Here is a 23859-nt window from a genome sequence, read left to right as displayed (position 1 = left end):
CTTAAAGCCCACTTTATGGAAAGGGGAGGCCCCTCCCTAGCTTGCTCCTGTGGCCGTGTGGCTGAGGGCAGGCAAAATTTAGGGGCATCCGAACCCCAAGCCGGGAGGACACCTGCCAAAAGACTTTGGAAATATCTGAAGCCGCAGATGGAGGTGGACGATGCTTGCCAGTGGCAGGGCCACTTATGGTTATGGACTGACTCACGGATTTGGCTGGGAACACAAAAAATGTCTTTAAAAAAAAAGAGAATTTCAAGAGCTCTGGGCTCTTTCATTTTTTTCAAAGAATAATTTGGAAAAAGGAGCTGCGGGAGCAGGACCAGGGGGCCGGCTTCAGCCCCGTGCTGCGTTAGGCGGAGCCCGGCAGCGGCAGACTGGTGGACGCTGCCGCCGGATCTGGGGAGGGGGGTTGTCGTTGCGTCTCTGGGGTGGCCGAGGGCCGGCTCCTGTGGTGCCTTGACGCCGCAAGGGCGCTGCTTCGCATCTTTTAAGGCCTCAGATGCTGCAGCGGTGGGGAGGCGGGAGGCCCGGGCTGCTTAGCCCCGCCGGGCCCGATGTGCCCCCAGGAGAGGCAGCTCTTCCCCGCCCCGTGAGCGGGCAGGCCGCGGCTCCGCTTTCGCTTTCGGTCTGTGGCGCGCGGAGGCGGTGTCGGGCCGAGCCAGGTACCGGGCCGGGCCGGGGCGCGGGGAGGGGGCGCGAAGGGGCAATGTGGAGGTGCCGCGGCCCCCGCCCCTGGCAGCGGGGTCGGCCCTTGTCCGCCCCTGCAGGCCGCGGGGCCCGGGTACGGCCCCGGCGCGCGCTGCAGCTCCGCCTGTGGAGGGAAAACGGATGCCAGGGTGAGGTCGCAGCCCTCCAGCACGGCCCTGGGCCCTCCGGGACTTGGAGGAAAATCTCCAGGAGCCTGCGAAGAGCCACCCGGGGGAAGACATGATAGGGCAGGCATTAAAATAAATTGTTATTACACATTGCATCCGATTTATGCAGCGCTTCCGTGCGGGTTTAAAGTGTCATAGTCATGTGCATTTGTCTTCCTGATGTAAAGCTGCACGCTGTACGGTAATTAGTTACCTCATGTAATGAAACCTCCCGGGATAGACGTGGGGCTGGCAGGGGCATGCAACCTGGGCCTTCCCCACTTCTTGAAACGTGGAGGGAAAACGCAGAGGTCAGAGGGCACGAGGGAGGTTTCCTTCAAAGCGGTTGCAGTGCAAGCCGGATGGCAGGGTAACATGGCACTAGTGGGAAGTGTGTTCAGTGGGTGCATCTATGCGAGCATATGAATGCAATGCAATAAAATCTGGTGCTTATTGCACCGCAGTTTATTGCTCCCAGGCATGCTGTTTGAATGTGCAGCCAGGACTGCCACATGCTGAGCCAGGATGGAGCAGCCCCAAGGGTCAGCCAGCCTGCCTGGGGGTGCCATCCTGGGGCCACTGCCCCCCAGCTCAACATGCTGCAGAGGGGCTGGCTGGGCACAAGGGTGCTTCGTTGCAAGGGTAGCTGGCAGGCAGGTCCCAGACTGAAACAACCTCGTGTCCCAGCCCCCCCACCCCTTCCCCGGGCAGCATCTACACCTATGCTGCTGCAGAGTTAAAAAACCTGCAGCAGGATTGTACTCATATTTACAAGCGCTATCATACTGCAGAGTCAATTAGTTGACTCCAGCCTAGTAGAAGTGTATGTGCAGATGTGTGATGTTTACTGCACAGCTAATTAATCTACTGCAAGTAAACATCTCATGTGGACGTACCCAATGTGCCTTAGAAAAATGAAGGAAAAAGTATGTGAAAAATCAACATACTGCGTTAGATGACAGCTTGCTAAAATAAAAGGCTGTTCTTTCTGCTAATTGAAAGTGTATAGCACTTTATAATGTAGCTTTGGTTTCATGACATCATTATTCCTTTTGAAAAAGGGAAATGTATAGCTATATGCAAGTAATACTTATTGTGCGTTTCTTTTTCTCTAGCCTTATTAAAATATGTTTTGCATTCATTCATAAATTAGTGATAAACTTGTTAGCAACTTCTCGAAACACATATACGCACGAGGCAAGGCGAAAGACACTTGAGCCCTGGCAGCCTGGCTTTCTCTGCTACTCAAGTTCAGCTTTCTCCGCTAACCAGGGTGTGCCCCTAGGGTCTCTGCACGTGGGCAGTGGAGGAAAATGGGGTCTTCTTCTAGCTGGGCTGTGCTCAGCAATCCCACGTTTCATCCTGGCACTCAGTTTCTTTTGGGGGAGCTGCTGCTCTCCAAGGAGATACCACTATGGCTTTTTCTCCTAGGGTAAAAAAAGTAACCTGGGAACAACCAGGGTTTGGTTACTCCAAGGAGAATTTCTCTTGGGAGGGTGAATATCTGCATTTTTCCTCAGTAGGTGAGGGAAGCTGGGTCCACATGTCCAGGGTTTGAGGGATCAAGCATGGGAATTCCCAGTGTGCACAGGATCAAGTCCCTTGTACCTGCCTGGGGTGGCCAGAGAGCACAGAGAGCTCCAGACGCTGGTACCATAAAGTATACACGTCTGCTGCTAGTGAACAGTACAGCTTTCAGACGGTCATTTAGGCAGGAGGTCGATAGGCAACAGTTGTCTGCCTATTTATATCTCCAGTTTTAGGGCCTTGTTTTACAGAGAGACCAAGTAAAATTCCATGTTCTGTGCATGCTGTTCATTGCAAAGAAAAGGCTTAATACTTTTCTTATACTAAAATACTGACTATTTCACAAGTGTGGGGTTTGTTTGTTTTTAGACTGTCATTTGTGAGAAAAAAGAAAAGGCAGGAATGGCAGCCGCATTCTTCACTTTGCAACCTGCAGATCAGTCAGCAGTCCTGATGAAGACACTACTGTTGTTAAGTGTTTTGAGTGTTGCAGGGTCTGTGAGCAGCGACCACCACAGTGGAACTAGTGAGGCAGACCATGTGGCCTCTGGTAATGGAAGCAAACTATTTCCTTGGGATAAAATGAGGCTTCCCAAGCATGTCACCCCAGTGCATTATGACCTTATTATCCATCCTAATCTCACCACTCTGACATTTACTGGCTTTGCCAAGATAGAAGTTACAGTAAACCAACAAACCACTTCAGTCATCCTGCACAGCAAGCACCTGCAGATTACCAGAGCCACGATCCAAGGAGGAAAAGGAAATAGTTATGCAGAAACAGAAGTGATGGTTTGGGAACACCCCCCATTTGAACAGATTGCACTCCTTGCTCCTGAACCACTGCAAGTTGGACAAAACTACACAGTCCACATCGAGTATTCAGCCAATCTATCAGAGAGTTTCCATGGCTTTTATAAAAGTAGTTACAGAACTCAGGAAGGAGAAGTGAGGTAATCCTCTTTTCAATAAGTGTTTGCTACTTAAGAATAAATTTGTTACTCAAGAATAACTTATTAAAGAAAAATGATTTCTTAAATAGTGCTAATATATTTCAGTTCTCCACCTAAATTCCTTACCTGTAAAATGGGGATGATAATACTTTTCTACTTGACAAGGGTTATCATGAGGTGTTTGTGTACAGGAGGAACGATCAAATAGGGGTGCCTAGTTATTTTCTGAATATCAATTTCTGGCTTGCATGAGCGAGGGGAATATTCTGAATTAGTACTGCCTTTTATAGACATGTTTAAGATACAATACTTTTTATTTCCTTTTGTTTAATTACAGAGTACTTGCCATAACACAGTTTGAACCAACAGCTGCACGCATGGCCTTCCCATGTTTTGATGAACCATCCTTCAAAGCCCAATTTTCAGTTAAGATTAGGAGAGAACCAAAACACCTTGCACTATCTAATATGCCAATAGTATGTGGATATTTTGTATTACATTTTGGAATTGTTTGATTTAAGAAAGTTAAAGTAGAGCAGAACATCTAAGCAATAGCAATTTGCAAGCTTTACCTTGATTTGATATTACCTTTATTTTTAGGGGGGTGTGAAACAGGCCATATTCGATTTGGATTCGGTCGAATGGAATCAGGGATAGTGATTTGATTTGGATCACTGTCCCCAATTCAGTTTGGCCAAATCCGAGTCTGAAGATTTGATGCTGATTCAGAAAGATTTGGCTATTCGGACATGGACACAGCTTTAAACATTTTTTCTACATACCTCAAGGTACCAGGCAGCTTGTGAATGCTGTGATGGTGGGGCAGATGGAGCATCCCACAGGAGCGTGTGGAGCTCCCCAGCACTCTCAGAAGCAGACCTGGAAGTGGACCAGAAGCACTTCTGGTCCACTTCTGGATCTGCCGGGGAGCACGCTGGGTGGGGGGCCTCTGCTTCTGTGGGAGGCTCCATCTGCCCCACCATTGCAGCATTCACGAGCTGCCTAGTACCTTGAGGTATGTTGAAAAAATGTTTAAAGCTGTGTCTGTGTCTGAATAGCCAAATCTTTCTGAACCTCTCCGATTCCATTCAGAGAGATTAAAGGTCTCCTGATTTGATTTGGATTTAGAGGTTTGGCCACTGAATCGAGCCGAATCTCCACTGAATTGAATCAGGGACCAAAGCTTCGCACAGCCCTATTTATTATTTATTGTTATACTTAACATTATGAAACTGCCTGAAAACAAAATAAAATGTGCATTGTTGGCTGTTTTAAGATATCCAGTGCACATTTCTGTTAACTTTAAAAGAGAGTCATGCAACTAAATTTCTGCTGAAATGTAGACCTTTACATCTTGCTGAAGTTTGGTTTTAGTTTTGCATTTCCATTTTCCTAAGTTAATTGTGGTCCTACAGTTAAAAGCAGGGACAGATTTGGGGGAGTGGGGTATATCTGAAGATGGAGTTGCACCTTCCTGCAGTCGTATGGCCACATGCGGTGCACTGTCTGGCACTGAGACCACCACGGAGTGCATGCGTTGTGCTATCCACCATGCTGCATTTCTCTAGATCTGCTCCTGGCTACATGCTGTGCCATAACTAAACGTAATCGGCAACAAAGAACATTTCTTTTTGTATTTGTTTGCCTTGTGCATTTAGTAACATTTTGTGTCTGGTAGGTGTTACTTTTTCCCCTGTATTGCGAGTATCTTGGTTACTGACCCTCATAAATATGAACAAGGATAATGAAAATAGAAAGAAAATTGAGAAATAGTTTTACTTTCTAACTTTATATACTTTTGGTGATTTTCAGTGTAACAGTAATAGGTAAAAATGATCATACAAAAATATTGGCGTTTTTGTGTTCTTCAAGAATCCCTTTAAGTATTTAAGTATTTTCAGTAGAATAACACAGACAAACTTTTCTGGTATGAATATTCTATTCCAATGCAAAAAATTATTGTATGATGAAAAGTTGCGGTCTAATTTTAGGTGAGATCTGTGAATATTTCGAAATGGCTTGTTGAGGACCATTTTGATGTTAGTGTAAAGATGAGTACTTATCTTGTGGCCTTTATGGTTTCGGATTTTAAATCAGTCAGTAAGATGACCCGTCATGGAATTAAGGTACAGTAACTGTCTTATTTTCTACTGAATTGTTTTGCAGTAAGAATTATAAAAATGCAGATATTTTTAAAGGTCTCAGTTAATCTCATTTACGTGTCTGTAATTCCTGTGGGAAGGAAAGGGGAGAAAAGATTTTTTTTTAAATAGATGGACTTTTAATTATTAATTTTAGCAGTTTTGTTTTAAAAGGTGTAACAGGATTAATTTTTTTTTATATACTTACATGTACTGATAAAGTGAAACTTAATTGTAGTATAAGTTAAATCCAGGTATATTTGGGTGAAATTTCACCCAGATGCTATAGCAATTCAAACTCTTTTCCTTCAAGAATGTAGCAAATAAACTGTACAAGTTTTTCCACTGGACAGAAAGATTTAGTAGTAAAGAATATTGTTAGTGCATTACAGGACCTTTTTCACCAGTGAGCTCACTTATTCTGATATGGTTATTAGTAGCTAAAGGCCTTGTTTGACTGTCTGCTATGTGCCATGAATTTTGGTGGTGTCCTCTATATCTAGTTTCTGACGAACTTTGCTTAGGAATCACTAAAAGAGAATAAACTCCCTTCTTATCTGTTTATATCTCTTCATCTCTGGACTCCTTGAAATATAGATGAGTGTGGGGGTAGGGTGTGAAATCTTGTATTGCAGCTATGCTTGTGAATAAAAAGACAACTTCATCTAAATTCAGTTTAAAAAACAAATGCCCAACTTGGATCTCTTCCCCCTGCAAATTTTAGGAGCACTGTAGGGCAGGGGATATTAAATTGGGTATTGTTCTGGTGTTATTGTGATTGGTGAAATAAAGAAGACTGAAAACTAATCCATTTCTAGTTTATAATTGTCTTGCATTATTATTCTGAAACACTCCATACTTGTGTATGTTAGATTTCCATCTATGCTGTGCCTGACAAAATCAACCAAGCTGATTATGCCTTGGATGCAGCAGTGAAACTTTTAGACTTCTATGAGGATTACTTTAGCATTCCATACCCCTTACCCAAACAAGGTAAGTATTTTAATAACTTATTATATTTAAGTATTGTAAGGCAGAACAAAGATTAAAGAAGATAGAGATCATCAAAGGAACACCTTATACTAGTGTCTAGGATTGGTTGCTTGTCCCTGTAAGTCAAGTGCTTTGACATACAAATGGCAAGCTAGGTGTCAAACTAAACTTTTAATTATGCTATTGCCAAAGGAGTTTTGAGTGTGTATTTTTATGTGCCCTTGAATTTGACCTTCATTTTTGGGAAATAAACTTGTGGCTGTGTTTTCATAGTACTGCAAAGCCTGTGAAAATATTAACCATCTATAATGTAATGAATTTTGTAAATGGTAAAATGCCAGAGTTTACTAAAATCTAGTCTGTAACCAGGAGCGTGACATAGAGCCTCAGAGAAGCCTTCTGTCTCTGCATCTGTTATTCTGGTCATCTGTTTGTGAATGCATCTGTTCTGTCTGGCATTTACTCAGTGTGTTGAGTTGCTGGATCCACATGACCATGTGGCCCCTTCCTGAATTAGCTGTCTCTAAACTGGCCTCTAAAGGATCTGCTAAGATCCTGTCTCTGACACAGGGCGCATCTACACATTCAATTAATGTGGTGTGATCAACTCTGGTACACTTCGCACCAGAGTTAATTGCTCCCAGGCGCATTGTTTACATGTCTGCCCAGGACAGCAGCAGTCTGGCACAAAATGCCAGAGTTTTGGCAGAGCAGCCCTGGGCTGGCAGCAGGCTCGGGGTCAGCTGCGGGCTCCAGGTCCATGGCATTGTGCAGTGGCTTAGTCACCTCTGCAGTAAAGCATATGTATAGATGCACCCACATTTTCTACCATTCTGTTCAAAGAATTTCTGTGCATCTTTATCAGGGAGTTTTCATGGTGTGTGTGTTGGGGCTTGTACAGTCTTTGCACAATCTCTTCACAACTGTGTGGATTTCATTTTCAAACAGTGAAACATGGCCACTATGCTTAAATAATGTCACTGTTTGGATTTATCATATTAGATTTAAAGCCAAGCAGTATATTCATCTCAGGAACAGCAATATCTCCACACAGCATACGTCCCAGAGTACGTTTAAAATTTTTTTAAAAAAAGAAATGTAGAATTAAAGAAAGGCTGAGATGATATCTATTATCAAACGTACAGAAAAGTAATTCAAAACACTATGGGCTTGTCTACAGCGCAAATTAAGATGTACTGTAAAGAGCTACTGTTATAGCAGACTGAGGATGTCTACTTTTATCCTGTATTTCTGTTGCTTCCAGTGGATTTTGTGACATGCATCTTGTGTTGAGCCAGTTAGTCTTTGGCTCTTTCAAGTTAAAAGTATACCTTTTATCTGCCATGTTACATAACTTAGATAAAGAGTTCCACTTGTTAACTACAGAAAGCTGTCTATTTATTCTGATATAATTATAGTTTTTGATACTGTAGTATATAGAACTTTAAAAAGTCTGGTGTGTATGTGATGGAGGGGGGGAGGGAGAACCAACAAAAGTAAGCTGATATGAGATATTAAGAAGATAATTATTAATAATAAATACAATATATTTTTAGACCTAGCTGCTATTCCTGATTTTCAGTCTGGTGCTATGGAAAATTGGGGATTGACTACATACAGGGAATCTGCTTTGTTATATGACTCTGAAAAATCTTCAGCATCAAGTAAACTCTGGATTACAATGATCATAGCCCATGAGCTGGCTCACCAGGTACAAATATGGGTAACAAAACGGGATGTTTTGGTTTTATTGGCAATACATTGAAAAACCAGAACGTCCTAGTACATTGAGAATAAGTTGTTAAACTGTTCTGTTTTGCCCAGCTCTACTTTGCCTTCCAGCTGAGCATGACAGTGAACAAAGAATGAGGAATTTTTAAATCCCAGCCTGTTAATGTGTGAATAATGAAAAATTAACCAGAAACCTTACTGGGAGATAATTCAGGTATCAGTTGAATATACAGGTCAGCAAAGGACTTACTCTGTTCTGGCCAAATAGGACTGGTACACAGATGCGGTGCCACCTTCATGCAAAGGATTTTTCACACTGCCCTATTACTTCTCAAAAACCTCTTTTTGAACAGCAGCAGCAACAAAAACCTGTACCATCTTGGAAGGGATATATTAATTTCTGAGAATCTCTGTTTTTTTCTTATTATTACTGATTATTGTGGCTTAATGTTCACCTGTCTTTTCAACTCAATTGACAGTTCTTTTTTGGGAGGATTGGCCAGGAATGCACTACCACCCTCCAGTTATCTATTATTTTGTTGTCATGGCATTGTGTACATGGGCACAGAAAACCTTACCAGGAGGCATCTGTCAAATTACTTACCTGGTATGCGTGTAGTCAGGCTGGATGGACCCCTGGGAGAAGGGAGTAAGGCTGCCTCATTATGGTTCTGCCTTAAGTGACTCTAGCTGAGGAGCCTGGGCAGGCTGCACAGACCCTTGAGCGCTCTATATCGTAACTACTTTTTAGCTATATAAATAGAAAAGAATAAAATATGAAAAAGCCAGACAGCTGACATCATTCCTATGACTATAAAGTTGTATATTAAAGGTGTATAGAGAACTAATACATCTAAGCACAAGTTGGTACTACCTTTTCTAATACCCCAAATACTTTAATCTAAAAAAATGTTTTTTTTTCCTAGTGGTTTGGAAACCTAGTTACTATGGAATGGTGGGATGATCTTTGGCTAAACGAAGGGTTTGCAAAGTTTATGGAATATGTGTCAGTCAGTGTTACCCATCCAGAACTGAAAGTTGTAAGTATTCATTATTTTTCTTTTATTTATTTTATATGATATTTTTAAATGGTGAGGGTAACTTATTTGCAGTGGTAAGCAGCAAACAGATTTTTCCTATGAGCCATTTAAAAATGAGTATTTTTTAAGGTTTGAATAGAAAGGGTTGTTTTATCTAAGTTCATGTTCTCAAAACCAGTTATGGATAATATTGATAGCAATGATGTTGTATAGCTTTAAATGACTCTGACCTTTCTAAATGCCTGAAAGGAGTTGATTACACCTTATCTTATAAAGACTTACTGGCCTGATTTAAAATCTGTTGAAATCAATGGCAGTCTTTTCAGTGTCTTTACTGGCCTTGAGCTCAGGCCCCATGTACAAAATGAATAGTTTCACTGCAGTCATTTGAACTGTGTATTAGAGTCTGTATGACAGTTGGACATTGCAGTAGCATTGCAATAGATTGCAGTCTCTAAAGTAGCTGAATAATGTTTTAAAATAAAGCAGTTTGGTTACTGTTGTTCACTCAGCCTTCAAACCCTTAAAACCCATGAGTATCTTTTTGGAGTTAATAGAGCAGATTTTAATCAATTTAAGACCTGATAGTATGTGACATCAAAGCATCCTAAATAAATTGGTTCTCTCTAGTTATGATTCTTCATTTATTGTAAGTTTGGAGTTAGAGTGAGTACATTTATACTCTTTGAAAGCCACCAAAAAGAAATATAAAATGTAAATCTGTCTTGCGTACAATTTCTTGAACATTCCAACATAATCCTTTAGTAAGAAAAGTATTTTTCTCCTATTAGGAAGATTATTTTTTAGGTAAGTGTTTTGATGCCATGGAGGTAGATGCTTTGAATTCTTCACATCCTGTATCTACTCCTGTGGAAGATCCAGCTCAAATTCTAGAAATGTTTGATGATGTTTCCTACGAGAAGGTAAAATCCATGCCTACTTTTTGTTTTATTTTTACTATTGTGAATTTGTTTCTCATTATTCTTGCTTAAAGACAGAATCTTTGGCATCATTGCAGTCACTGGCAAAATGCTCATTGAATTCAGTGGGACCAGTATGACATGAATCATTTTGGCTACTTGAATTGTGAAACTCTTACAGGCAATAGTAGTGAAAATGGACATAATATTTTAATATATAGGGTTAAGATAGGGGATGCTTTAATCAGACAGTACCATAACTATAGAAAATTAATTGCTAATGATATTAATAATGAAGGTTTTCTAAATGTTAAAACATCAGATTTTATATTTTATAATCTGAACACTAGTTTTGTAAAGATTTTTTTCACTTTTTGTAGGGAGCTTGTATTCTGAACATGCTGTGGAATTACCTGACTGCAGATGTGTTTAAAGCTGGTATTGTACAATATCTCCGGAATTACAGCTATCAGAATACAAAAAATGAAGACTTGTGGAATAGTCTGACAAATGCAAGTATTTCTTGTATTATTCTGTATTTAAATTCCCCATTGTAAATAACCACCATCTAACTTAATATATTTACTGAAGAGAATTGTTATGAGTGGTTATCCGCAACTGTGAAATGAAGGAAAAATTATTAAAATGCTTTTCAGATTTGTCCTATAGATGGCACCCATGAAAGCCAGCTCCAAGGTGATGATGGCTTTTGCACCAGAAACCAGCAGACATCTTCAAGCTCAGTAAGCACATATTTTCCTATCTGTTGCTAAGTATTAGCATGATACAATGCTAACATTTAATTCTTTTGTTTAACTATTTTTAAAATTGGTATACTGAGCACTTCAGGCCTATAACTGAGAATGTCAGGTTATACAAAAAACAAAGCATCAACAACAGCCTGTCTCCTAGTGACCCAATGCTATCTGGTCAATTGCTCTTACTGGTACTAATCATAATCATCAAAATGTCAGCCTGTCTGCCATAAAATGAAGATGCCATAATACCCCATTCCAAGTCCAAACCTCACAGGCCCTATAAACTTTTTTTTCCCATCATCATTGTTGATAGCCGTTGTAAAGTTGCATTCCTTTATCTCAGTTTCTTTGTGACTTTGTTTTATCCTCCCTTACATCTTCTTATGCGTTTTGTTTCTGCGTGATAAAAACAGCACTGGACAAGAAGAGAGTCCCTTGAGGTTGGGACAATGATGAACACTTGGACATTACAGAAGGGTTTTCCATTAATAACTGTCATGGCAAAAGGAAAGAATGTCTATCTGCAGCAAGAACATTATATGAAGGGATCTCATTTTTCTCCACCAACAGGGTAATGAAAAACAACCGGGCACACTCTGCACACCAGAAAAATCAACTAACAATAGACTATGACATAACACATTTTCTTGCTGTTACTAAAGGAACAAAATTTGGGTTCTCATGTTTTCATATTTGAAAACTATATAACAGTGTTCTCATTTTACAGTTAATAATTTTATGTCAGTCTTATCTGCACTCCCTGGAATAACTTTCATTGGAGTTGTGGTTCGAACAGAACATTGTGTCAGATAGAATTCTTGTATGAGCCACTTGAGTACTGAAGTCTCTCTATATCAGGAATCTTACCTTTATTATCCTAAAGAGAAGTACTCCCAGAGTCAGTCCGTCTTCAGTTTTTGTCCATGTCTGTTGCAGTCAGAGGCAAGATTGCTGCATGAGTAGACATGGCCATGCCAGGTTTACTCCATCCAGGTTCAAAACTGGCCCATGCCAGGTTTAATCCATCCAGTGACACTGCGGCATAGTAGAATTCAGCATAGGCTGTGAAGGCCTTCCTGGATACCTTGGCAGGTGACCCATACTGCAACTTTGCTGCTGTTGATATCCAGTTTATACACCACAGTATGCAATACTGACCTAGCCTTTTGTTCCCCATAAGAGAATAGTTCTCTACTTGGTCAAGAAGTTGTCCCTCACTAGGTGTAGCTATCACACTTAAATATCCTTTCACTAAAATAAGTGTTTTTGCTTTGAAATAGGTATTTGTGGCATGTTCCATTAACGTATATTACCAGTAAATCTGATACCGTTCAAAGATTTTTGCTGACAACTAAAACAGGTAATTTCTTTCCATCAGAGAGACCATCTTCAGAACTTGCAAATTTTAGACATTGTATCTTTACAGTTTTATTTGTGGGAGTGGGATGGAACAGACAGTACAAAATATTTGCCCCTTTCTGTCATCCCAGATCTAATTTCAATATATTTTTTTTAAAGGATGGTGGGAGAATGCTAGGTCTTGTCCAGATGAAATTTAAAACGCTCTGAAAAATGGAGATATTGCACTGGAAATGTTGATAGTTCTATGATGACATATATCTTTTTATGCATTCAGAAACTACAGTGCTTCTTTCTTAAAATCACTGAAAAATAACTAGGACCAATATTAACTATTGTGATAGGACATTTTGCCATAATTCAGTGTATGAAATGGACTGTAAATACTGAACTCTTCAGGCTTTGCATTATTATCTTATTACTTGAATCAGTAAGAGAAAATTGCATTCTAATTTATTTTGTTATAGATGTCCTCATCCTCCCTGAAGAAGTGGAATGGATAAAATTCAATGTGGGAATGAATGGATATTACATTATGCACTATGAAGATGATGGATGGGATAATCTGATTAGCCTTTTAAAAGAAAACCACACAGCAATTAGCAGCAATGATAGAGCAAGTCTCATTAACAATGTATTCCAGCTTGTGAGGTAAGGCACTCTAAACCTGAAAAAGGCAAGCTGTACAATTTTTATCACAAGTAACTGAAGAAAAAATATTATTTGCTTAATATATGTTTAATAGATATTTTAACAGAGTATGAGGCATATTCTGATCTCAGTTACCATAAAGTAAGTCCATTGATTTCTGTGGAGTTATTCCAGTCCATGTAAATAAGAACTGAAATTAACTCTGAGAACATAGTGATTTGAAATAGTCTGTGATATCACATAAGTCAATGGATGCCAGCAGCATGTGGGTCTTGTCTTTTGAAAATAAGGTTTAGAACAAGGCTTACAATGGAATCCAAGATTGGGAGTCTTAATACAGTGATTCATGGACAGTTAAGTTCACTTCTTACTACCCAACACATCAGCTCAGTTTGCCATGGGAGAGCCCTTGTGTATCAACTCTTCTGTAGTATCTTCTGTAGATACTGAATGCTCTCCTTTTTGGATGAGGTACCTTTGGCATGAAAAGACTTCAAGAATTTTTTAGTTTGAATCTTCATCCTCTTTTCCAACCTACAGATACTTACAAAATTGGAATAATTATATGGTTTCTGATTTTACATTACTTTGCCATAACTTACACCTACTAGTAACATCACTGAGCTGTAAAAACTTTCAGAGCACAAAAGTGGTTTTAGTTAAGTGTAAGAGCTATTCTAGACTGCAGCTGTTAGAAATGCTATCAGGGCAAGGTGCTAACATGTAAAGTACATAAACTCACATTTATTAAGAGTTGGATTTTTTTTTAAACCTTTTTCATAGTTACCCTGTTTTCTGAACATAGGCAAAGTTGGGCCCACAGCCGACTTGATTTCCCAGCAGCCCCTGCTCACATTGCTGCAGCTGGTTTCTGTGGAGCAATGGGGCTGTTACAGCATGGGGCCAGGGTTTCTATGGAGACCAGTGCCAGCAGCAGCACTGGTAGGGCACACGGCTGAGTTGGAAGCTGCTCCAGGGTTGGGGCTGGGATCTTGCAATGGTGCTGGCGTGGTCTGCTGGGGCAGAGCTGCAATCTGCTGCCCCCATGCCCCAGGCAGGGGTGCGCAGGCAGCAGATCACGGCTCTGCCCTGGCTCCCGACCTCATTGTCACCACTGCAAGATCCCAGCCCCAGCCCTGCAGCAGCATCCCACCCAGCCACAAGCCCTGCCAGTGTTGCTGGTGCCAGTTCCACAGAAACCCTAGCCCTGTGTTGTCACGGCCCCACTGCTGCTGGGGTCTCTATAGAAACCAGCCACAGTGACGCAGGCAGGGGCTGCTGGGAAATGGAGTCTGGCCACTGGCCAGATGTGCCACTTGCCCACTCCTGCCATGCCCCCATTTATAAGCACTCAAAGATATGCGTATATCTAGCCCTACTTTTGTTTTGAATGTATCCAAGCATGGCCCAACAGACAAGCCAGCCTTACTAAACCTGTCCCTGACTTAAGTGAGGAAAGAGGAGTTTCCACTCTGAGTGCATTCATATTGGAACAATAAAGCTCAGTAGCACTCCCAGCTCCCCAGCCTTGTTTGTAGTAGAGCTAAAAAGCCTCTTCTTTGTGCTCAGTCTAGCGTGCGTGCGCGCGCGCACACACACACACACACACACACACATTTGCGTTGGGAGAACATGGAATCTGTATTCCTATTGTTGCTGCTGCTGAGTAAAGTAGGAGGGATAGTATATGGGTGGTGAAATATACCCTTTCCACCTGCCCCATTCTGCATTGCTGTCCTCATAATGTGTGTTCAGTAACCAACAGTGGACAAAGTGCATGGTAGACTTCTTCACTCAGGGTCCCAGTTCCCAAAACCTTTATATTGCATAACATTCTGGGCCTCCTTAAAAGTACAGTTCAATACACAGGGAAAAAATTGAACTGCCACTCATACAGCAAGAAACCACCAACCATTTCTCCCATGATGCCAGATAGAGCTGAGTCATTTTATTAGTAGTTGTAATAGAAGTAGAATCTAGGACCCCAAATCATGAATTAGGTCCCTGTTGTACTAATATGCTGCTCAAATATACATTCCCTGTCCCAGAGAAACAAATATAAAAGAAATGACAGAGGGATACAGACAAATGGGAGAGCATGAAGAGAAAATGATCCAGCCTGCCAAATCAGTGGGTTTCTGCCAATGCCTATGCCTGTATCAGGTCTAAACTGCAGGAGCTGTTTTGGGGCTGGACAGTTGGGTGCTGCACCTGTGTCACCATCCCTTGTTCTTGAAATTCCTCCCCCCTACTCCGCTGTGGCATGGATGCAGCTTCCAAGGTTTAGGGTGGTGAGAAGTGGCCACAGTGTGGACACAGCTTCTAGCTGCCACCACAGCTCAGTTCTATGCTGCCTGGAAGCTGCACTTTGGCTGCAGCTGGGGGTGGAGAGAAGTGGAGGTGGTGGCATAGATGGAGCTCCCAGTTGCCGGGTCCTGGCATGGGTGTAGGCAGAGTCCCCTGTTGCCAACATGCTGTCAAAGCCCCCTAGTCCATATCAGATTGGAGCTGGGTTGTTCTGGCCCATGGCTTGTAATGTTTGCTACTGTGCTAAACAAAACAAACCAAGCTTCTTTAATCTTTTTCAGAGAAAGAGGTCCATTTCTTTAACCATCTTAGAGGTCCTTCTTTGAACCCATTCCAGTTTAATTTAATCTTTTTTAAACTTGGGTGACCCAAGTAATTTAAACGGAGTCTCACCAGTGCCTTATACAATATTCCTAGTACCTTGAGACACAGTTGTATTGCACTGGCAGTTCATGGTCCTCCTACAGTCAGCTAACACATGTAGCCCCACCTGCTCCTTCCACAGTTGTCTTAAGTCATTTCATCCCTATCTTAGAGGTGAGTTCCTGGTTATTGGTCCCAGAGTGCTTGACTTCACACTTCATACTGTTAAACATTCATGTAATTTGTAGCACTCTCATACTACAAGATTATCTAACTCTTCCTGTATCTGAGATGATGAAAAAATGCATGTTTTTGCTATTTTGATACATAGGCAGGACTGTATCTTAGAGTTGTTAGGTAGACAATCTGGTAAACTTAAGAGAGCCTGGGCATGCAAACTAGAAAGATATCTGAATAGAGGATGGACAAGATCGCTGGCAGAGTAAAGTGCAGAAGGGTTATGCTCACAGTAATCAGGAAAGGAGGTGGTGTTAGGGAGGTAATTAATAATTCTGTTTTAGATGTGTTGAGGTGATAGTGATCAACAAGATGTCAGATATAGAGGCAGAGATTTTAATTTGGACAGAAGAAGGGCAGGTCTGGGGTAGAGAAGTGGATCTGTGAGTCATCTGAATTTGTGTTTGTAGATGAAGTTGCCCAGAGATAAGGTTAGGGTCCTATGAAACACCACAGAAAGGGCTAGGAGTAGGGAGTATCAAATGAAGACCATGAAGGATATGTTGAAGGAAAGACTGGAGCTAAACAGGAGAACAATGAAAGGGTCATACTTCAGGAGGTGGAGCATGGTTGACTGTTGCAGATTAAAGTGGATGAGAATGGTTTTTATATTTGGCTAAGAGATCACTGTACAGGCTTTGGCAAGAGCAGGTTCCAGTGAATGCAAAGGGCTGAAGTTGGATCAAAAAGATGCAGTTGATAAACAGCAGCCGTGTCTACACTAGATGCTTATTGCACAGTAGCTCGTTATTACTGTGCAGCAGTGTTGGCAGGCACAACTGTGACATGATGCTACTGATCAGTAGTAACAAGCTACTGCACAGTAAGCGTTGCTAGACATCCATGTTGGGATGCTACTGCACAGTTTTGTAGAATGTTTGTAGAATGGACTTACCCAAGGTGGAACTTTTTATCTAGTCCTTTTTCTTTCAGCTTATTTCTTTGTTCAAATAAATCTGCAGCTCCTGCTGTAGTAATTGTTAATGGCATGCCTAGCTTAAGTGGCAGGTCGGTAACATTTAACTTACAAGGAAATGGACATTGGACAGGGTTCAAGAATTTAAGGCTTTTCCATTTGTTACAGTAATTGGCAGCTTGTATAGACAAGCCCAATGATGCTTAATAGTGTTTAATAAGTTTCAGGACAGGTGAGAGAGAGGGTGGAAGTTGGAAAAGCAAGTGGAGTCGAGGGGGGGTTGTTTGCTTTTAAAGATGGGGGATACTCTGTTGTGAGAAGTGAAGGAGGAGAAAAGATGGCACAAAGGAGATCAGGAGATGAGAGAGCCCCTGGAGCAAGGTAGGAAGTTAGGTTAGAGGAAGGAGAGCTGAGAAACATGCATCTGTGGGTCAGAGGATAATTGTAGGAGTATGGAAGACAGTCTCACAGGATGACAAATATCATGTTGTATTTCATCGCTTTTTTTCTTGTAAGGAATTGCAGAAGTGCTGTGCTAAGAAACAAATAGAGGCAGAAGGAAAGGTGGATCACTGGTGGTGAAGAAACCATTGGAATTGCAGGTGTGGCATTCAGTTACATTAGAGAAGTTCTTCTGTTTTAACTAGGAAGATGACAGAACTGAAGAGAGAGAGAGTGAACAAATTTGTAATGGAGAAAATCAACTCGGTTTAGGATTTCTACCAGAGATTCTCTCCAGAATAGGATCAGAGGGAGTGGATGCTGGGGGAGTGCCAGATTTGATGTTTGTAGAATGGACTTAGCAATGGAAAGTAAAGATGAAGCTTTTTATCTAGACCTTTTCTCTTTCAGCTTATTTCTTTGTTCAAATAAATCTGCAGCTCCTGCTGTAGTGATTGTTAATGGCATGTCTAGCTTAAATGGCAGGTCGGTAACATTTAACTTACAAGGAGATGGACATTGGACAGGGTTCAAGAATTTATTTAAGGCTTTTCCATTTGTGTTACAATAATTGTAGCATTCTAAAAAGTCAAGCAGAAATTAGGTTATTTAATTTGACTTCAGTCACACATTCTCATTTTCTTTTTAGCATTGGAAAACTTTCGATTTCCAAGGCTCTTGATTTAACTTTGTACTTAAACCGCGAATCCCAAATTATGCCTGTATTCCAAGGTATGAATGAGCTGATTCCTATATATAAGCTTATGGAGAAGAGGGACATGGACAATGTAGAAAACCAGTTAAAGGTAAGCTAAACCACAAATGGTGGCTTGTAGCCTATAAATACACCTTTTACAAAAAAGGTTATTGGAAGTCTAGTTATCAAGTGAAGTCAACTTTTATGAAGAAAGCCAGTCTGCAAGCTTATACAACTGAAGCTAGTGGGGCTAGTGTTGGGGCCCACCCAGACAGGTCTGCTTGCAGGATCAGTTTGTTAAATACATTGACAATGTCACTCCATTATGTTCAGAACTGAAACATCCAAACAACTGAAGATTGCAGAGGGACAACCCACTCCCCCCTCCCTCCCAATTTTTAGATAAACAGAATTGAACAGCTAATTAATTAGTTTTAGATAAAATTTAGAAAAATTTGGAGCATGAAATTATTTTCAAAGGGAGATTAAAATTATTTTTGTTCTAAATGTTAATTCAATTTATTGGTACCAATATTAATAAAGCTTGATGCAAGAGAAATATCCAGCTGTGTTAACAAACTCTTTATGATTACATTTCTGTAGGAGTACATAGTCAACATATTTAAAAACTTAATTGATAAACAGTCCTGGAATGATGAAGGCTCAGTCTCTGAACGATTGCTTCGTAATTCCCTCCTCTTGTTTGCTTGTGCACGCAAATACCAACCATGTGTGGATAAAGCAGAAGAATATTTTATGAAGTGGAAGGAATCTGATGGAACTTTACGGTCTGTTTTTATAGCAAGTTCAATAGACATGAAAGCAAATTAATGTTTTTACATTCTGATTTCTGTTGAGTGAACTGATCTAGCAATAAAGCATTTTTCGGCATGTGATTTAAATGAGCTGCAGCCCACAAAAGCTTGTGCTATCTATCTATCTATCTATCTAGGTTATTTTATAAGGTGTAAATTTACTCTGTCTTCTAATAAAGCATTTGCCTATCTTCAGTCCTTTCACTGACCTAAATATTACCTCTCACAGCTTTTCATCACAACTTTGTTTATTAAAGGTATTTTGCAAGCAGAAGGAAAGCAGCTTGAAAGCCTTTCCAGACTCTCCCACCCTAAAGCCAGGTTGACAAGGAACAATGGACACAAGTTATTAGAGAGTAGATTTAGATTAGACATCCGCAAGAACTACTTCACAGTTAGGGCGGCTAGGAGCTGGAACCAACTTCCTAGGGAAGTGGTGCTGGCTGCTATCCTGGGGATCTTTAAGAAGAGGCTTGATGACTACCTGGTTGGACTCATTTGAGTCCAGTCTTTTCTCCCGCCCAGGCGGGGGGTCAGACTTGAAGATCTACAAGGTCTCTTCCGACCCTACTTCTATGATTCTATGACCTATGATTCACAAATATTTTGCATAAAAGCTATCTTTGTTTAAAGTTTTCCCCACCTTTTCGATTAATGCCAGGGCTCACAATAAACACACTCAACCATATCACTCAGCAGGTGTTCTGGAAAAACCAGGAGACCAGATTGACATTTGAGATCTTTCCAGTTTCAGAAATATACAGAAATAGCAAAACAAGGAAGGGTATGATCCCAGTTTGTAAAATTATCTTCAAGAGAGGGCCTGTTGTCCAAGCCATGGTGGTGTCACTTCTCCCCACCCTTCTCCCTATGGCAGCATGGAGAGAGCAGCTGAAGCTCTTTACTTCCAAAGACAGTGAAGTCCCATAGTGGCTCTGTGGGGTGGATCTGGCCCATGGGCCGTAGGTTGCAAACCCCTGGCCTGAGTCATATTGTTAAAGCATAAGAATGTTACTGAAGTGGAATAAAGACAAGCTCCTATTCTGGCATCCTTTTAAGAACGCTTAAGTAGGGGCTGTAAAAAAGAAACTAATGTGCCTTGGTCTTCGTTTTTTGTTTTTTGGGTTGTTTTTTTTTTAAACCAATTTGAGACTCATAAGGAATCCAAATGTGTCACAGTGCTGTAACAATACCAGATATTTATGTATAGAACAGAAACATGATCCAGAACATAACTTGAAGTCTAATTTTTTTGCAGTTTACCCAGTGATGTTAAAGCAGCAGTGTATGCTGTTGGAGCACAAACAGTTCAAGGTTGGGACTTCCTCTTTAGTAAATACAGACTGCCTTCATTCAACACTGAGAAAAACGAGATTGAAGTTGCTCTCAGTATTAGCAGAAATAAAGAAAAACTTCAGTGGTGAGTAATTTACTTGTTTTGGAGGGAAGCATGCAAAATGGGAATACAGAAGTTGAAGCAGAAACTGTAAGTGAAAGTTAAACTGTAATTTTGGTCAGTCACCTTTTTTTTTTTAACTTCTTTATAAGTCACAGAATTATAAACAGTTTTCCAGAGAAAATTGTAAGGGGAAATGGTGCTTAAAGTTATGCTTCTAGAACTAGACATCATGTCTTAATTCTATTTACATGTAAGAGGCACATTGTACCACTTGTGGGTTTTTAGAACCGATGTCCATCTGTGCTACTAGTAGTATCCTTTCTGAGGATGCTCAAAAGGGATCAGTTACAGTCACTTTATGTTCTGTGGTGAACCTGTTCCACCCACCTTTTAGCCCAGTAGCCTAGTGGGTAGGATACCTGACCAAAAATGGGACATCCAGCTTCTAGGCTCCTGTATCCAGGGAATTCTATACAGAGCCTTGAAAACTGTCCATCCTTGTACTGATGCTTATAACCAAGGGAGAAAGATGCATAGGAAAACAATCAGACAGAATTTAGCCTTGGATTCTAGCTTCTGCACCCAGTGCTGTCTCATCTTTTTTTAAATCTAATTACTAATACAAAATACAGAAATATCAGTTGTGTCAACCTTCTTGAGTGGGTTTTTTTTTTTTGAGAAGGCTCCAAACACAGCTGATGCATAGCTGTTTTTTCTGATGCTGGCCTACCTCCTATTAACACCCTAAAAGCTAAAAATGGAAGAACCAGAAGTGATATTGTGATAATTCGCAGAATTGTTGAGTCTTGAGGGAAGTCTTGAGTTCTGTGTTATGCAGCAAGTCACCCTATTGATGACCCTATCGGTCCCTCCTGGCCTTGTGATCTAAATTTCTCCATCGGACTCATTGTAGTTTTGGATAACTGATTTAGCTTAGACAGTACCAAGAGATGCTTTAGTAATGTGTACAGATATTATTTATTATTTCAGTAGTGTCTAGCATCTTCAGTCCCGAACAAGACTATCTCTGCCTCTTATCTGTGAAAAATGCAGATATATAACCTATACTTAAGGGGACTTGTGGGGTTTACATAAATTCTGAAACCCTGGGATGAGAGATGCAATAGAAATACAAAGTTGATTTTACCCTCTTTTATGAAAGGGAGATCTTAAAAGCTATCATTATGAATTTTATGGGAAGGGAAGGGGTAGAACTGATCCTGAAATATTTTGTTTAAACATGTGGACCAAATCCTCTGTCACCTACTAGGCATTTGATAGCACTTATGCATCTAAGGATCTAATATAATTCTACTCCACCCTACTCATGTTTCTGAAAAAAAACTTCTCCTTTTGTAACTTACCTCTAATTTAGCCTTAAAATTAAATCACAAAGAGTGGCAGGGAAGAAGAGGAATGGGGCAAGAAGGAAGAGGATCCATCCACTTTTTTCTGTCCTTAAATGTTGTTTTTAGGTTAATGGATCAAGGTTTGTTGGGTGATATAGTAAAAACCCAGGATCTTCCACATATTGTGGTGTTTGTTGCCAAGAACCCATCTGGTTATCACCTAGCTTGGAAGTTTCTGAAGGAAAATTGGAATAAGCTTGCACAAAAGTAAGTAGCACAGATTGGTCTACTCCTCATTTTACCTCATTGACATTTTTAAATTATCTCTGTTGTAAACAGACTGTTTGATAAATCTTAGTGGCTGTTTTTGCTAGGTTTGAACTTGGCTCGCACTCCATAGCGGGGATGGTAATTGGCGTGACAAACCAGTACTCTACAAGAGAGCAGCTTGCACAGGTAAACAGATCCTTTCTTCAGATGGTGCCTTCTGTGTTCAGTTGTTAGTAACAGTTTACTGAAACTACAGCCTAGAATTAAACCTTAGAATCTGAAAAACATGAGAAATTATAAAGCATGGGAGTGGTACCTGTAGCTCTTCTGACAAGTGGAGACTATGCAGTGGAGACTTTGATTACTGTAGGCTCCTTCCATAGAAAACCATGTGACAAAATAGCAAGTTGAAAAGATGGCCTTGTGACTTAGGCAAGAAACACAGTACCTGGGTCCTCCTTTAAGCTGCTCCATACTTCCTCAGCCGTACACCTTCATATGCAACATAGGAGTAATACTTGTCAGGGAATTTGTGAACATGTTGTAAACCTATTACTGCTTATTACTTTGAGCCAAGCCTCATCACGGATATTAGAGATGATAAGGAAATAACATGAGCACTGAGGGGTACCTGCTCTCCCCAGTCATGCAGGTGAGATGCAGTAATATTTAGCTGCATATTGCACAGTCTCTTTCATCAGCATCAGAAACCAGAGTTGCTCCATATACAGTTTTGAAAACTTCCACAGGAGTTCCAGAAAGTTTTTTATGATAGTATTTGTTGTCAGTATGAAATTCTTCGGCATATGGAATATGTGGAAGCGGAATAATTAACTATACTTAATATCAGACTAAAGAATACGGGGAACTGTACTAAAAAATTCTACTTTTTCAGTGTTACTGAAATTGTATAGAAAATTGTGTTTTTACAACCTGTTTTTGGGAACCTCTCTTGAAACCCAATCTGAAAGGTAGACAGGAAAAAAAAACCCTTTGCCTTCAGCAAGTCAGGGTCAGGCTTCAAAATCTGGAATTCCTTTCTATTCATCTAGTGCAATGAATTACCAGCCACTGCTGCCTCTTAATTATGAACTGTTTACTTGGTAGGTGAAAGAATTCTTCAGTTCTCTGGATGAAAAAAGTTCACATCTCCGTTGTATCCAACAAGCAATAGAAATAATTGAAGAAAATATAAGATGGATGGATATAAACTTTGATAAAATCAAACTATGGCTACAAAACAACAAAATATAAATGACTGCTTTTGGCTCCCAGTTGTTGAAAACAACACTGACATAATGTGAATATCTGAAAAAACAAAGAGCTCAGTTTTTTGAATTTGTCACTTTATTTACTCAAACAGAAGATGACCCTTTGCTATAATTTTCCAGGTATAGAAGAATCTAATTATTGAACGTTTGCCTTTAATTTGTCCCCCTACCAGCAGGAAAAATAAATATAGGAGGATCACTCCTTTGCCCTTTGCTGCCCCCCAGCTTCCTTCTCCTGCAGCTCCTTTCTCACTTCCTTATTGTCAGACCCTGATCTCCCTGAGCATGTGGAAGTGAGAGAGAAATTTGAAAACACTGGCCTTGAAATAAGTATGCCTAATGTGCATATAGACAAATTATTATGGATACACAGAGACTTAGTTCATCCAGAATTCATGCAGTTTACCTTACCTGCCTTGAAATGGAGCTGGCACTGAGGGGGACTGCACAGTAATGGGCATTACCATATATCTTATTCAGATGGGCTAAAAAAAAAATTTGTGGGAGGTTCCTAACAGCATGTTTGCCCAATGTGAGCAATGTGTTTTATAGCCATGCTCAGTGTTGGCTGCATTTAATCAACTTCATAGTTGGTTTCCATTACTGAGCACATGCTGCTTTTGGCAATAGTTTAATATCTAGACAATGTATACAATGAAGTTTTTTTGTATGCAAATGTGAAGATGAGGGGCTTTTTTCCCCTGTGCTGACTGGGGAAAAAAACCGTCCTGTATTTGAGTAAGTATGGTATTATTGGCTGGGTTGTGAGGGATGGGGAAGAGGGAGGTGTTGGTTGTATTTTGGTCTTTTGTTATTCGATTCCAGTCAGACCTGGATTGGACCCTCGAGCTATGTTTTTATTGCAAT

General features: G+C 40.6%; 1 protein-coding gene across 2 annotated transcripts; it reads left to right on the top strand.

Annotated features, from left to right (window-relative positions):
• Window positions 1–560: 560 nt before the first annotated feature.
• On the top strand, window positions 561–23069 carry ERAP1 (endoplasmic reticulum aminopeptidase 1). Of its 2 annotated transcripts, none has more exons than XM_019532404.1 (19): window positions 561–662; window positions 2751–3334; window positions 3672–3810; window positions 5326–5460; window positions 6348–6468; window positions 8025–8179; window positions 9126–9239; window positions 10031–10162; window positions 10540–10671; window positions 10816–10902; window positions 11331–11488; window positions 12198–12277; window positions 12744–12927; window positions 17841–17997; window positions 18492–18676; window positions 19962–20123; window positions 21578–21718; window positions 21826–21907; window positions 22829–23069. In XM_019532404.1, exons 2-19 carry the CDS (start codon window positions 2784–2786, stop codon window positions 22973–22975), a joined length of 2862 nt encoding a protein of 953 aa, XP_019387949.1. In that variant the 5' UTR covers window positions 561–662; window positions 2751–2783; the 3' UTR covers window positions 22976–23069. The 2 variants fall into 2 exon arrangements, with proteins under 2 accessions (XP_019387949.1, XP_019387950.1); XM_019532405.1 differs by lacking the exon at window positions 561–662 and adding an exon at window positions 869–1056.
• The last annotated feature ends 790 nt before the right edge of the window (window positions 23070–23859 follow it).

This window comes from Crocodylus porosus, unplaced genomic scaffold (genome assembly GCF_001723895.1).
Source record: "Crocodylus porosus isolate Cpor-Errol unplaced genomic scaffold, CroPor_comp1, whole genome shotgun sequence".
NCBI classification, from domain to species: Eukaryota; Metazoa; Chordata; order Crocodylia; family Crocodylidae; genus Crocodylus; species Crocodylus porosus.
Note: the sequence above shows the minus strand (reverse complement) of the source record. Positions and strands in the feature narration are given on the sequence as shown.